General features: G+C 38.7%; 1 protein-coding gene across 2 annotated transcripts in view; it reads left to right on the plus strand.

Annotated features, from left to right (window-relative positions):
* Positions 1-6,812: 6,812 nt before the first annotated feature.
* TMEM170B (transmembrane protein 170B) overlaps positions 6,813-14,270 on the plus strand; it is a gene marked incomplete at its 3' end in the record, with an annotated part of 30,016 nt that continues 22,558 nt past the window's right edge. For both annotated transcript variants that reach the window (XM_080710753.1, XM_080710754.1), the window contains exon 1: positions 6,813-7,000. In XM_080710753.1, coding sequence (XP_080566879.1) covers positions 6,904-7,000 — 97 coding nt within the window. In that variant the 5' untranslated portion in view covers positions 6,813-6,903. The remainder of the gene's footprint in view (positions 7,001-14,270) is intronic.

Genomic DNA, 14,270 nt, shown 5'->3' on the forward strand with positions numbered 1-14,270 from the left:
AATATACCAAAAATAAGAATAAAGACATCCAAGAAGAGCTGAAGAAATGTATAGTAATAAAGGACAAATTGATAAAAATGGAAAACTGGCTGGGCGTGGTGGCACACGCTTGTAATCCCAGCATTCGGGAGACTGAGACCGGAGGATCATGGTTCGTGGACAGCCTCAGCTACTTAGTGAGGCCCTCTGCAACTCAGTGAGACCCTGTTTCAAAATAAAGAATAAAAAATTAGGCAGGGGGTGTAACTTGGAGGTCAAATGCCTCTGGGTTCCAGCCCCAGACCCACAAAACAACAACAACAACAAAAACAAAACAAAAAACCCTAAAAGACTAAAAAATAGGGCTGGGGGTGTCGCTCGGAGGTAGAATGCCCCTGGGTTCTGGGTTCTGTCCCCACTACCACACACACAATAAAGAAAAACTGATAAATAGAAGACTCAGTTAATTAGGAAAAGTATAAAGTGATCAGCAAATGTAATTAAGATAAAATGAGAGAAAATGTAAGTTCACAAAATAAGCAATTTGGTAAAGAAGTTAACTGCAAGAGGCATGGATTAACTCTGAAAATTTAAATAAAGTATCAGTAGATAAAAATATAGCATAATAAAAATTACAAAAAGGCCCTACTAAGAAAAATACCTACTGATATGGGGGACCAACTGATATGGGGGATACTAAACAGAAAAAAATGGTAAATTATTGCCTTCTCCAAATCATTAATAATCTCACAGCTGAATCTCACCGAACATTTAAAGAAAAGATAAATCCAAGTAAGGAATGCTTCATGATTATTTTGTGTACAAGCACAATAGTAATTGAAAAACCCTCTAAATTAAATAAGACTCAGAAGAGGAAACAATAAACTAATCTTACCTATGATTATAATAATAAATTAAGACACAGAATTAAGTAGCATATTAAAAAACAAGAAATAATGACCAAGTAGCATTAATTCTAGAAATTCAAAAAAGCATATTAGAAAATTTAGTAATGTTATTCATGATAACATAATTCTATTCTAAGTGTATAGAGCCAAAATCATTTGGTTGTATTTACAGATGTTAAAAGACTTATATTCAACAACCTTTTAAAATAAAAATTCTCAATAAAATAGCAATCATCTAAGTCTTATCAATTTCTCCTACATTTATTATAAATTTAATATTATTTCAATGAAAATGTAGTAATATTTTAGTTAGGAAGCTGATTTAAAAATTCCTTCAGAATAGTACACATTCAAGATTAATCAGAAAAAAAAGGAAACAGTAAAAGAAGGGGTGCTATCTCAGTAGTATATTACACAGTTAGAAAATAAAAATAATGTGGTGATAACACATCTTCAGACAAATAGATGGAATAGAAATGAAAACCTACAAGTAAGCCTAAGTTTGTATAGAAATTTTGTACATGATATAACTGGTAATTTTAGAACAGTAATAAAATGATAAATTATTTCAATAAACATTCTGGGTCAACTGAATGACCATTTAGAATAAAATCATAATTTCTATCAAACTCCTTACATTAAAAAACCCAGGGGGCCGGGTATGGTGGTGCACACTTGTAATCCCCGCATTGGGAGGCTGAGAAAGGAGGATCGCGGTTTGCAGACAGCCTCAGCTACTTAGTGAGGCCCTTTGCAACTCAGTGAGACCCTTTTTCAAACTAAAGAATAAAAAAAATAGGGCCAGGGGAGTAGCTCAGAGGTAGAATGTTTCTGGGTTCAAACCTCAGTTCCACAAGGAAAAAAAAAATCCAGGGGACCCAAAGGTACAAGCATAAAACAAACAAACAAAAAAAATTCACAGTATTTCTAGAAAAAAAATGTAGATTTTAAAATATCAAATTGAAGTGAGAAAAAGATATTTTAAAAGCATGATACATGACTCAGATGCCATAAAAATATTAACAACATAAATATCAGTTATTTCTGAAAAAATGTTAGTTCAAAGGCAATAGCAGTGAAAATGATATATGCAATAAATACTACAAATGGCTGATTAATGATACAAAACCTCTTATATGTAATTTTTTAACAGATAAATTACTCCAAAAGAAAGGGCAAAAAGCATAGAAAAATTAGACAAAGTGATCCAAATGTTCCTACCCCTACACGTGCGAAAAAAAATGTGTACACTCACGAAGACTCAGGGGAATACCACTTTAACCATTTTGTTGTGGCATTTCAGTGTATTCTTATATTTAGCTCAATAATCAAAATGGATAGAACTAGAGAATATTCTGCTGAGTGAGACCAGCCAGTTTTAGGTCAAAAGGCAGATGTTTCCTCTCATACATGGAAGCCAGAGAGACATAGAACACAAAAGAGACTTCCAATAAATGAGGAGAGAGACCACTAGAATAATGGAAGGGGTCTGAAGGAGGGAGGAGGAGGGGAAAGGGAGGCTTGAGGAAGGAAACAGCTCCTCTAATGCTATGTCCATACACGAAGGTGTCACCACCCACCTCGCTAACGTGTGCAGGGATGGAGGGGCAGGGAGCACGCGGGATGAGGGGACACACCAGGTCCCCTGTGCATGCTGTGTGCCTGTCACTTTTAATCTCATTATGCAACAATCCTAAAAAGAGTACACATAATTACCAGGCACCCATAAAAGTATCTTGTACCAATGCACTAATAAAAATATAAACATAATTTAAAAAACTTAATCTAGTGTCAGTTTTGTATCCTGAATTTTTAGATGTTTAATCAATCCATTATTATATGTTTCTTATGGCTGGCCTTCTGTCTGGAATAGGACCAGGTTGGGGAAGGTGTGTGTGTGTGTGTGTGTGTGTGTGTGTGTGTGTGTGTGATTTTAACAGATCCCTTCTTTTTCTTCTCACCCTTATATTTAGACTATACATTCTTAAAGTTCGAATGTTATTATGAATTCATCCTTTTTAAGACTCATGGTAGGAATAAAGAGTTGTGTTAGAGAGGGTGGTAGCTGGCACGAGATGGGCTGTCAGGAGCCTGGTGCACAGGTTGTAAGAGGGGGAAATGGAGTGACAGGGAGCTGTCTATAGGCCCTTCCATCCCAAACCTGCCCTGGATTTTTGTGATTGTGGATGAGAGTCCTATCCCTCCATCAGGGAGGAGAGTCCTATCCCTCCATCAGCTCCTCTCCTTTTTCTGGGAAGGGTTGGATCGCTCAAAATGGTATCCTCATTTTCCTCTTGCGCTATAGGTTACCAGAGGTATAAAACACAACACACTTTTGTATTTCCTAGAAGTCCCAGAAAAATTTCAGCTTCTTGAATTTTCTACTTGGGTATTTTGGAATAATTCTACTTTTGGTAGGTGGACTAAGTACATTTAATTTCCACATTCCCATCTAGCATTGGAGTTTGCAGAAGCACAGATACTATTTCCCTTTTTATTTGAATGTACTGCAATGGAAACATTTCTTCCCTTTAGTAAGTATTCTGAGAAATATCGCAAAATATAAATTTTAGTGCAGTATGTATTTTAAATGCATACTCTTCCTCATTATCTGTCATTTCACCCAACCAAATTTTATTTTCTTCTTCAAAAAACAACCAACAGAGCTCATGTGTGTATGTGGGTGTGCAAACAGGATTTGGACAGAAGTGTGTGGGTGTGTGTCATTTAAAAAAAATTTTGTATAATAGTGTCTTAAAGTTTCAACCCATCCTTCTGAAAATTAAATGTGCTAATATATAGTACTTGGCATGATGCCTGACATAAAAAAGGGTCTCAGTGTTGATTATTACTTTATTAAAAGGACACACAAATTTGAAGAGATATTATTATTATTCCTGTTTTATAGCTAGCAAGCATTGGAACCAGTGATCAAATCATATTTTACAGAAACTATTGAACCTATCCAAGGTTTGGAACTTCTGAAATGTGTAACAAGATGGAATTAAGTTGCCTAATATATTGTGGCTACCATATAGTACTGTAAAGCAAAAAAAGGTAGGGAAAGAAATGTCCTTGATAATGTTTTTTTAAAGGATCATTTTATATCAGAATTGATTGTAAAATCTTTCTTCTTGACGTTCTCTAGACAATGGAATGACTAAGAGTTATGGGTATTCTCTTACATACAGATAAGAAATAAACTAAGAACTGTTTGCAGCCAGGCATTGTAGCACATACCTGTGATCCCAGCATTTGAGAAGCTGAGACAGGTGGATCTCAGGCTGGAGACCAGCCTTAGCAACTGAGTAAAACTCTCAGCAACCTAGAGAGACCCTGTTTCAAAGCATAACTTAAAAAGGGTTGGGTATGTAGTTTGGAAGTAGAATGCCCCTGGCTTCAATCCCAAATTTCACAAAAAAAGAAAATGAATTGTCCATTAATTATTTCACATTCAAGGACATAGAGTAAAATGGGACCTCTTTGGTTTCATGCAGTACATTTCCTGACTTCTGGAAAAAAATGTATCTAAAACATTCCTGGACTGGTAGTGTGTTAACATAATGTAAAAAATCCACAAGGAAGGACATTCACAACTTTCATTTTGTTTAGTCAGTTTTGGGTTTCATAACTATGGCTCTTGGGAAAATGTTCCCTTCCCTTAAAGATACAGGCTTCCAACGACAGTGGAGATTGAAAACTGGGGGACAGTAGTCAGGTTAGCAAAGAGCATCATCTATTTGAGGCTTCATTGTTGTGTCTTAAGCAACACTTGGATTCCAGTAAAAAAAAAATCATGTGAAACAAGAAAAATGCTGACTTTTCAATGAAGTTGATTTAATTATTCACTCAACAAATATTTATGGAGCACCATGTGTGAGGCACTGTCCCAGGTACTGAATGTTTTAAATGTGTTCTACTATTTTGTAAATCCTAACCATAAGAAACCTAATACATGCCATGTATAAACTAACTAAAGGTTTCTGATATGAGCATTAAATGAGCTACTGTTCAGAGTTTGCTATGAACCCTTCACAATTGTGGTCAGATTTCCAAATATCAGATTATATGATAACAAATCCTTTAATGATACCATTCAGTACTTTCCCATCCAGAACATTAATGCTAGAGATTCAATATTGAGTTAAGACAGATAGTGTAGCTACTAGAAAAATAATAGACAAGAAATTAAGACACTAAGCTCAGATACCTACATCAGTTTCTCAAAATCAGTTTCCCTATCTGTAAAATGAGTTAGAAAAATGTTAAAGCCTTTTATGTCTGATATTCTGTTAAAGTAACAGATATAATTAAGTCAAAATTATAGGAAGAAGATAAATTCTTATGAGTTTGGGGCTGATTCCTATTAATAATTCCTAAGTTCCCTTTTCTTATGTTGTGAGATAAAAATGACAGTGCCTATGAGTAAATAAGTATATGTGTGTTATTTTGAATATGTTCCCTTGTTCTGCTCCATGCATTTCTCTTCCCTTTGTAAATACCTTATCAGATGACAGAGTTGGAAAAAAATGAAGTTGGAGGAAGGGTGGCTAGCTCGTGTGCATATTTACGTTATTGCCAAAATTTAATTTCTATGTTTCAAACTTTAAAGATTTTAAACTTCAAGCAGTTTAACTTGTGTAATTGGATTTAAGATGCTCTTGGGCACTGAACTTGAAGCAAACCTGCAGGATCATGGTGGTAGTTTGTAGTTTAAGTACTTGGAGAAAAAATAACAGCGACACTTTAGATAAAAAAAAAAAAAGAAGAAGAAGAAGAAGAATGCTACCATAAAAGAAGAGCTGGAGCCTGCGACGGCGGGTTAGGACGCCCCCAGCCTTTCCTCCAGAGGTAATTATGGATTCTGGAAACCGCAGGGAGGCCCAAGTTCTTGCGGCGGGTAGAAAGGCTTGCTGAATGACGAAGCGTCTCTATTTTTGTTTCAGTGGCTATAACATATATTCTGCAAGTAAATGACTTTCCAGGTCACCGGACTCACTCTCAAATAAAGCGTACAAACGAATACATCTAGATGTCGAGACATTTTTACACCTTTAAATAAAAGTTGCATGCAAACACCTTTCATTCGAAGAAGACAGTTGGTGAACCATAGCTCCGCAGGCCCTGTGGCGGGCAGAGCTGCCGCACACCTAGTACGTTCGGCCGGCTCCGGCTCTCCCGGGGCGCGCGCCCGGGTCGGGGGCGTGGCGGCGGTTCCCTGGGAGTAGCCAATCAGCAGCGAGACCCGGCGGTGGCGCCAGTGACGTCAGCCGCGCCTTCGCTCCGCCCCACTTCGGGCGGACGCCGGGCGCCGTCAGCCGCCCGAGCCCGTGCGCCTAGGGCAGAGGGAGAGGGCGGGCTTTGGGACCCGCCCGCCCGCGGAGGGCGGTGGGTTGCGGGAGGCGGGCGAGTGCGCATGCGCAGCCGCTCCGGGCGGGCGAGGGAGGAGGGGCCGGGATGAGACCGGCGCGCGCGCGCACGAGCCGCCCGCCTGCGGCCGCGGGCGGAGGGGGCGGTTCCTCGCGTGTCGGCGACCCGAGGGCGGGCGGCAGGTGCCGCCGCCGCAGCCCGGTCCCGGCCTCGCACCTCCTCGCCCGCGGCGGCCATGAGCTGGGCCCGGCCCGGGGCTGCACCTGCCGGCTGCCCATCACCGCGGGCCTCCCGGCGTGACCTCGGCCTCGCCGCGTGTCCGGCCCCCGCGGCGCGGCGCTGCCCCTGACGGCCGCGGCCCGGCCTCTCCGCCCCGGGCGCTCGCTCGGGGGCCGCGCGGGCACAGCGCCGGCCCCCTCCCCAGCCGCCCGCGTCCTCAATGTCTCCCCGGCGGGGAGGGGGCTGCCTGGGAGACTCGCTCAGCGGCCCCCCGCGGAGGCCCGGCGGCGGCGGCGGCAGCAGCAGCAGCGCGCGGCCCGGCGCCCCGCAGCCTCCCCCGGCGGCCTGGAGGAGCCGCGCCGCCGCCCCAGCCGCGCAGCCGCCGCCCGGCGCCCCCCGAGAGGGCGGCGGGCGCCCCCCGGGGAAGATGAAGGCGGAGGGGGGCGACCACTCCATGATCAACCTGTCCGTGCAGCAGGTCCTGAGCCTCTGGGCCCACGGGACGGTGCTCAGGAACCTCACGGGTAATTGATGCGCGGGGCCGCGGGATGCGGTGCCGCCTCCCTGGGCGCCGCCCGAGCCCATCCCGGTCCCATCCAGGCCCCTTCCATTCCCTTCCTCATCCCGGTCGCTTCCCCATCCCGGTCCCCGTCCCCTGCGGCGCGCTAGGCGGGGTCCCTGGCATTCGCGACCCCGGCCGCGGGGTAGCGTTGTGAGCGCCCGGACTCGGGCACTGTTAGCTCTGCCATACCCTCCCCCTCCGTGCACACGGACACACGCGCCCCGCTTCTTTTCTTGCTGTTCAGATCTTTTTCTGGTTTACCTTTTTTTTTTTTTTTTTCCTTTCTGGCAGATCTCAAACTGAATGCAGGGCATACATTATCTGCCCTTCATGGAGATCTGTTTGCCTCGAATGTTTGTTTTGTTTTTAGCGATAGAGATGACTAAGTAGATTACAAGGGGTCAGGGGCTGGCCCCAAGGTCCAGTGCATTGGAAGCGTTTTAGCTTTATCTGCTCTCCCTCCGGTTTCCTTTTGCATGTCTGTCTCTCCCTACTGTCTCAGACTGTGGCTTTATGTGACATTTGATAATTTTGTGTATTATCTTTGGTCAAGGCAATGGGCGGGGGGATTGGATTTATAAGATCAACCTCTGTTTGTTTGAGTGAGCAGTAATACAGATAATTGTCTTTTTTTTTCTTCTCCTAATCTGTAGGTTTGCTTTGTAAAGAAACTTCAGGTTTTGTTAATGTGGAAACACTTATAATCAGTTATGAATTTAAAAAACAGCTTCTGTAGAGTCGTGTTTACAAGAAAAATTCAGTTGCAGTTTGCCTACTTTTCAGAGAAGAAAAACTTTAAAACTTAAGATTTCATTCTTGAAAATGTGTTAAGACTATTAACTTCAGTTTAACATGAATATTTCAAAATCCATCATATCAAGCTGATTAATACTGAGGATCACCTACAAATATATATGCACGTGCATACCTTTAAGAATACAAATGCATATATATATAATATTATATATATCAGGCATCCACATGTTCACAGAAAAAAAAATTATACATACTATAAGGATAACTTTAAGGATACGAATTTCCTTGAATGTGGAAACTACAATGAAGGTAGTTTGGGCATTGTTTCACGATATTCTCACTTTCAAGCTGTAGTTATTTAACTTGGACCAGACAGACTACTTGGTGATTGCACATCAGGTATATGTTTTTATAATTCTGAAAAATTAAATAGGCATAAAGTTCATTTTATAGTTTAGAGATAGACTGTTCTATCTTATGACTTTGCTTGTATTTATCCACGGCTTCATATTTCAAAAGTATTGTTTATTAAAGTGAAGTAAGTAAGGACTTATGAATATATATTTGTATATGTTAACTACTTAGTTCATATAAGGATATTTAGAAAAATGTATTTTTGTTGGGTGTGGTGGTGCACGCTTGCAATCCCCGCACTTGGGAGGCTGAGAAAGGAGGATGGTACAAGTTCAAAGCCAGCTCCTCTGGCTTAAGAGATCCTGTTTCCAAATAAAAATATAAAAAAATAGGTGTCTGGGAGTGTAGCCCGGCGGTAGAAGGGTTTTTAGGAACCCCAGTACCACCAAAAAGAAAGAAAGAAAGAAAGAAAGAAAGAAAGAAAGAAAGAAAGAAAGAAAGAAAGAAAAGAAAAATTTAGTTTTGTCAGCTCAGAGTAAATGTGAATGCAACTTAGTTATTGGTCATATTTCAAAATTTTTAAAAATACTTACTTTAACATCCTTATTATGGTAGCTACCAGTTCTACAAGTCAACCATTAGTTTGATAATAGTTATCAACCCATTGTTAGTTTCAGTTATCACTCAGTATAATCTTAATAATTGCCAGTTGCTGGTCGAACCTTGTCATTTCATAAAGGATGTGCTAAACTTCCAAAACTAAGGCTGAGGTGGGATGATAAAGGAACATGGGAACATCCACTAGAAATAACTAGGGTTTGAATATGCAAAATTCTATGTGTCAGGGGAAAACACAGAAAGAAATGATGCTTTACTAGCAGGTAGTTGCGAACCGCATTGCTTAAAAAATGTGGCCTTTGTGTGGTAACATTCTGATGTGCTTCCTTGTGACCTTAGTGATCCCCTGTGTAGCTTGTTCATTAATCAAGAGATGCTGCTTATAGTTTCATTTACAACTTAGTCTATTAAAAACAAGGAAGCAAGCAACACAACTTCTAAAACAAGACAGCTACCATTTATTGAGTGCCTGCTATCTATTAGGCACTTTACATATTATAATCTTAATACTCCACCAAGTATATTTACAAGGAAACTCAGGTAAATTAAGCTACCTCAGATCATAGAGCTAGTAAATGGCATGCTAGGTATTAGGTCCACATCTTTGTGTACAGAACTCTTGGTCTTCCCCCTCTACCATTCTACTTTGTGTAGCTACTTCCTCTTTATTTCTTTAGTCAATTAATTTCTTTATCCTGCTACTTCTCCATGTATATACCTTTATTATTTTTAAATTAAAAATTAAGGAACAAATTTTTATTTGTCCCTTAGAAATATGAGCTTCTGGAGGTTGAAGCCATTGTCTTACTCATCTTCAAATTCTTAGATACTAACATTATAATACCTGGTGCATAGTGAATGCTAAGTACTATTTATTATTGTTGAATTGAATTTTTAAGGTAATACTAAACACTCATATATCATCATCATGCTATCATACTAACACTTGCATAATTTAAACATTCTACATGGCATTGCTTTTTAGCTACATCTCTTGTAGTGAATATTCTATTAAAGAGGGATGAAACCAGGCATAGTGTAATCCTAGTACTTGGGAGACTGAGACAGGAAGATCTCAAGTTCAGGGACGATGCCAGCAATATAGGGAGATTCAGGTCTAGTGAGACTTTTTTTGTTGTTGTGGTGGTGGTGGTGGTGGTGGTACTGAGGGTAGTACCCAGAGGCTTTTCTACCTCAGGGCTACATTCCCACACCGATTTTATATTTTATTTGGAAACAGGGTCTCACTAAGTTACTGAGAGCCTCACTAAGTAGCTGAGGCTCGCTTCGAACCTGTGTGATCCTCCTGTCTCAGCCTCTCAAGTGCTGGGATTAAAAGTGTGTGCCACCATACCCGGATAGTGAAACCCTGTTTTAAAAATGAAAAATAAAAAGGGTGTAGTTGTAGCTTGGAGGTAGAATATTCCTGGGTTCAATCACTAGTACAAAAACAAAAACAAAAAAACAAAAAACAAATGAGATGTTTAAGCAACTTTTATAGATCATTGTTGTCATATGTACCTTAAAATATATATACTTATTGATTGCAGTTATATTTTGTATTAGATACCATGCTTTCATATATTTTATTTAAAATTTTCAACAATCGTTAGATTGTTTTTCTTTACCAATATAGACATTGAAACAGAGTAACTTGCTTCTGTTTCATAATGAATAAATGAAAATCATTACTTTTTTCAAATTATAACACAAACTATTAAGTCAGGAGACATTTTTGTTGCCATAATAAACTCAGAAATGAAACAGAATAGAAAGAAGCATAGAAGTATAGAAGAAAGACTGGGTTGGATTTAAGAAATGACTAAAGGAATTACAGAAATCTAATTAATGGGAATTCTAGTTGATTACCAAGTACAAGGTAAATTTGCTCTCATTTGTATTTTTAAACTTTTACAAAATAGCAGATGTGATATTATTCTTTTCTTTGTACCTTATCTTGTAGACAAAGTGGGAACATATTAACCTTTTAATGCCAGTGACTGATCTTTAGAAAGCAGTTTTATACACACACGCACGCACACACGCACGCACGCACGCATGCACAGATATATTATTTTGACCAAAACTATAAAATAATATTGAGAACTAGAAACATCTTAACATTTTAAAGCTAGAAAGGTCTTCATTTTAGAAATACTGAAATAACAGTATATCATTGAAGTGGCTTGTTTGGGCTCAAATGATTGTTTAGTGAAACATTCAGGGCTGGACCCACGGTTTCCTGACTCTTGCTTCCATTTGTCTCCTTTGTAACTCACATAACTTCTTTACCTGGACAGGTTTAAGAAATCATGAATTTTGTAGTGTACCTATGATTAGCCTTCTAAATATTTACTTTAGTGAGCCTGAAAGTGTGTGAATGGAACTACTATAGCCCCTCTTTATTCTCATGGGATATATTCCCAGGCCCTCCCAGTAAATGCCTGAAACCAGATAGTACAGAACCGCATATATGCTGTGTTGTTTCCTCTACTTACACATTTATGACAAAGTTTTAAATTAGGCATAGTAAGAGATTAAAAATAGTAACTAAGCCCTGCTCTGGTGGTACACACTTGTAATCCCAGTACTCCTGAGATCAAGACAGAAGCATTGCAGGATCTCAGCCAGCTTTAGCTACTTAGGCCCTCTGCTACTTAGAGAAACACCGTTTCAAAGTCAAGAATAAAAGAACTGGGGGATTAGCTCCAATGTAGAATGTTTCTGGGTTCAATTCCTAGTACTGCAAAAAACAGTTACCAATAATGAAAGAACTATTATAAAAGAATAATAACAATGCCAGCATTGCTATTCCTGAGTTTGTGGCCAGTATTTCATAAAATAAGGGTTACTTGAAGCAATTATACCCTGAAAATTAAACTACTAAGTGACTGACAGGAAGGTATTGTATATAGCATCGATTATCTGGACAAAAGGATGATTCATGTGGGTGAGAAGGAGCAGGATAACATGAAATATGATCATGCTACTCAAAACAGTGAGTACCTTGAAACAGGAATTAGTTCTGGAATTTTCTATGTGATATTTTTGGTCCAGAGTTGACTGTAACTGAAACCACAGAAAAATGAAACCTTAGATAAGATGCGTCTACTGAAATTTGTCCAGCAAATTAAAGATATCAGAAAATAAATTGAAAAACATGTTGCTATTGCCTTAAAAGAGATTCATCCATATTTATTATATAACCAGTTTCAGGAATTTTGCTGAGTTTGGTCTGTTATTTTTCTCTTTTGGGGAAGATACTACTATGAAGATTTCATATAGAACAGATTAATCCCTGGAGATCCCATCTCTCTTGCTTAAATAATCATTGTCCAGGTTTCCTTCTACATCTATTCCTTCCCTGAGTGCGTAATTTATAGGATCCCTAAATTGTTTAAATGTGAGTGAATTATCAAAGTAGGTAAATGGCTTTTTCTTTTCTTTCTCAAATACTTTCTTTCCTAAATATGTTCTAAATATCTACCTTTTAAGATTAGGGTCAATTTCATGTTTACTCTGAGTTATGTTAGTAACTAGATTTCTTAAAAAATATAATTTATCTTTCTGCTTTACTTACATTTTCCTTAAGTAATTTGGCTCCTAACTTTGTGTTCTGACCTAAATTTGGTTACTAAGGGTTTGGAGTTTTGGTTTTTTGTTTGTTTGTTTGTTTTTGTTTTTGGTGGTACTGGGGTTCCTGGAAGCCCTTCTACCTCCGGGCTGCACTCCCAGACATATTTTATACTTTTTTATTTTTGGAAACAGGGTCTCTTAAGCCAGCACAGCTGGCTTTGAACCTGTGCAATCCTCCTGTCTCTGCCTCCCAAGCACAGGGATTATAAACGTGTGCCATGCCCGGCAGGATTTGGAGTTTTTACTTAGAAAAAGGCTTTCTAAACCCAGGGATAGAGGTGACTGAGGATAGTTGGTTCCTGGGAAAAGACAAAGGCTGGATCAGGCTTGTCTCCTTTCTCTCTATGTATATGCAAATGTGTTTGTGAGAGGCAGTTGCCCCCCTCTTTATTGTTAATGAGCATTGGGAATTCAACCTGCAAAGAAAGGTAGAAGTTATGTATGTATGTATGTATGTATGTTTATGTATATATGCATATATACATGCGTATTTATGTATATATAGTCTGTGTATGGGTACTCCTCAACTTAAGATGTCATTACATCCTGATAAACCCATGGTTAAGTTGAAAATTCATTTAATCTCTTTTACCAAACACTATAGCTTAGCCTAGTCCACTTTAAATGTGCTTAGAACACTTACCTGAACCCCCACTTGGGCTAAATCATCAAACACAATTCTATTTTATGATAAAGTACTGAATGTCTCGTATAATTATACTGAAAGGGAAAGACAGAATAGTGGTATTGGTGTGTAGTTGTACCATCATGAACTTGAAAAATCCTAAGTTGAATCATCATAAGTTGCCATAAGTAAATTGGGGATTATATCTGTATGTATATGCTTTTTTTGGATAGTGATACACACAATAGTTCCATTTTGGACTTTACAGTTGCTAAGCCATTTTAGTGTTAACATTTAGCATTAACAAAAGAAGAAGGAAAAAAAGTCTATGTCTACTACATGTTTGGTAATTTACACATAATATAGCTGGCACCTTTTTTTAATTAGTGCTCCAAAGAGAAAGAGATCTCTTTCTTCGTTCTCTTGCCCTATATTCCACCTTGCCATTAGGTTAGGTTCCTCTTCCCAAGTGCTCTATCATAGGTGAGTTTATGATCCACTTATAGGTATTTTATGCTTGTTAGTTGATCACATAGGCTACTTTATTGTGTTTTTGTCAAGTTCCAGAATTTACCTTTTCTGAAATATATGTGGTACAGAACCACTTAAATGTTGGTGTGATTTGCACTTTATAGAACTTGTTTAGGAGACTGACCTGTATATCTGAAAGAAGGTGCTATAGGATTTTAAAAATCAGAATTGTCATCAGTTTTTATTCTTATTTCTCATTCCATTATTTTTGAGTCATACATAAATTCATATCTTCTGGAAATATGAAGTAAGGGTCCAGGTGGCATTTCTTAAAACAATTTCTGGATTAGTCTTCGGGTTGCTCAAGCTATGATTTTGACTTTAATAGGTAATTATGAGAATAAAAATTTATCTTTGTTTAGTGATTGAAAGGAGGTCCCAAAAGAAAGAAAATCACGATAATTTTCCTATAGAAAGGAAACCTAAACAGAAGAGGAAGGAGAAATTGGAACCAGAGGAGGAAATTGGAATTAAAAATAGTCACATTAAAAAGAGAGAGTAACTGTTGAACTTACATAGTATCAGATGAATAATTCTAATCATGCTTCTATTTATTCAGTACTTATTATGTGTCAAGTATTATGTAAAACATTTCACATGATCTTGTTTTCTATAATTAGTGACCATATAATTTATTATTTCATGTCTATGATTATATAGGTATGATAGGCTAATTATGTATTTTAATGACCTAGTATTTTAGCAATAAAAA

The sequence above is a fragment of the Muscardinus avellanarius genome (assembly GCF_963383645.1).
Source record: "Muscardinus avellanarius genome assembly, chromosome: 14".
Taxonomy (NCBI): Eukaryota; Metazoa; Chordata; class Mammalia; order Rodentia; family Gliridae; genus Muscardinus; species Muscardinus avellanarius.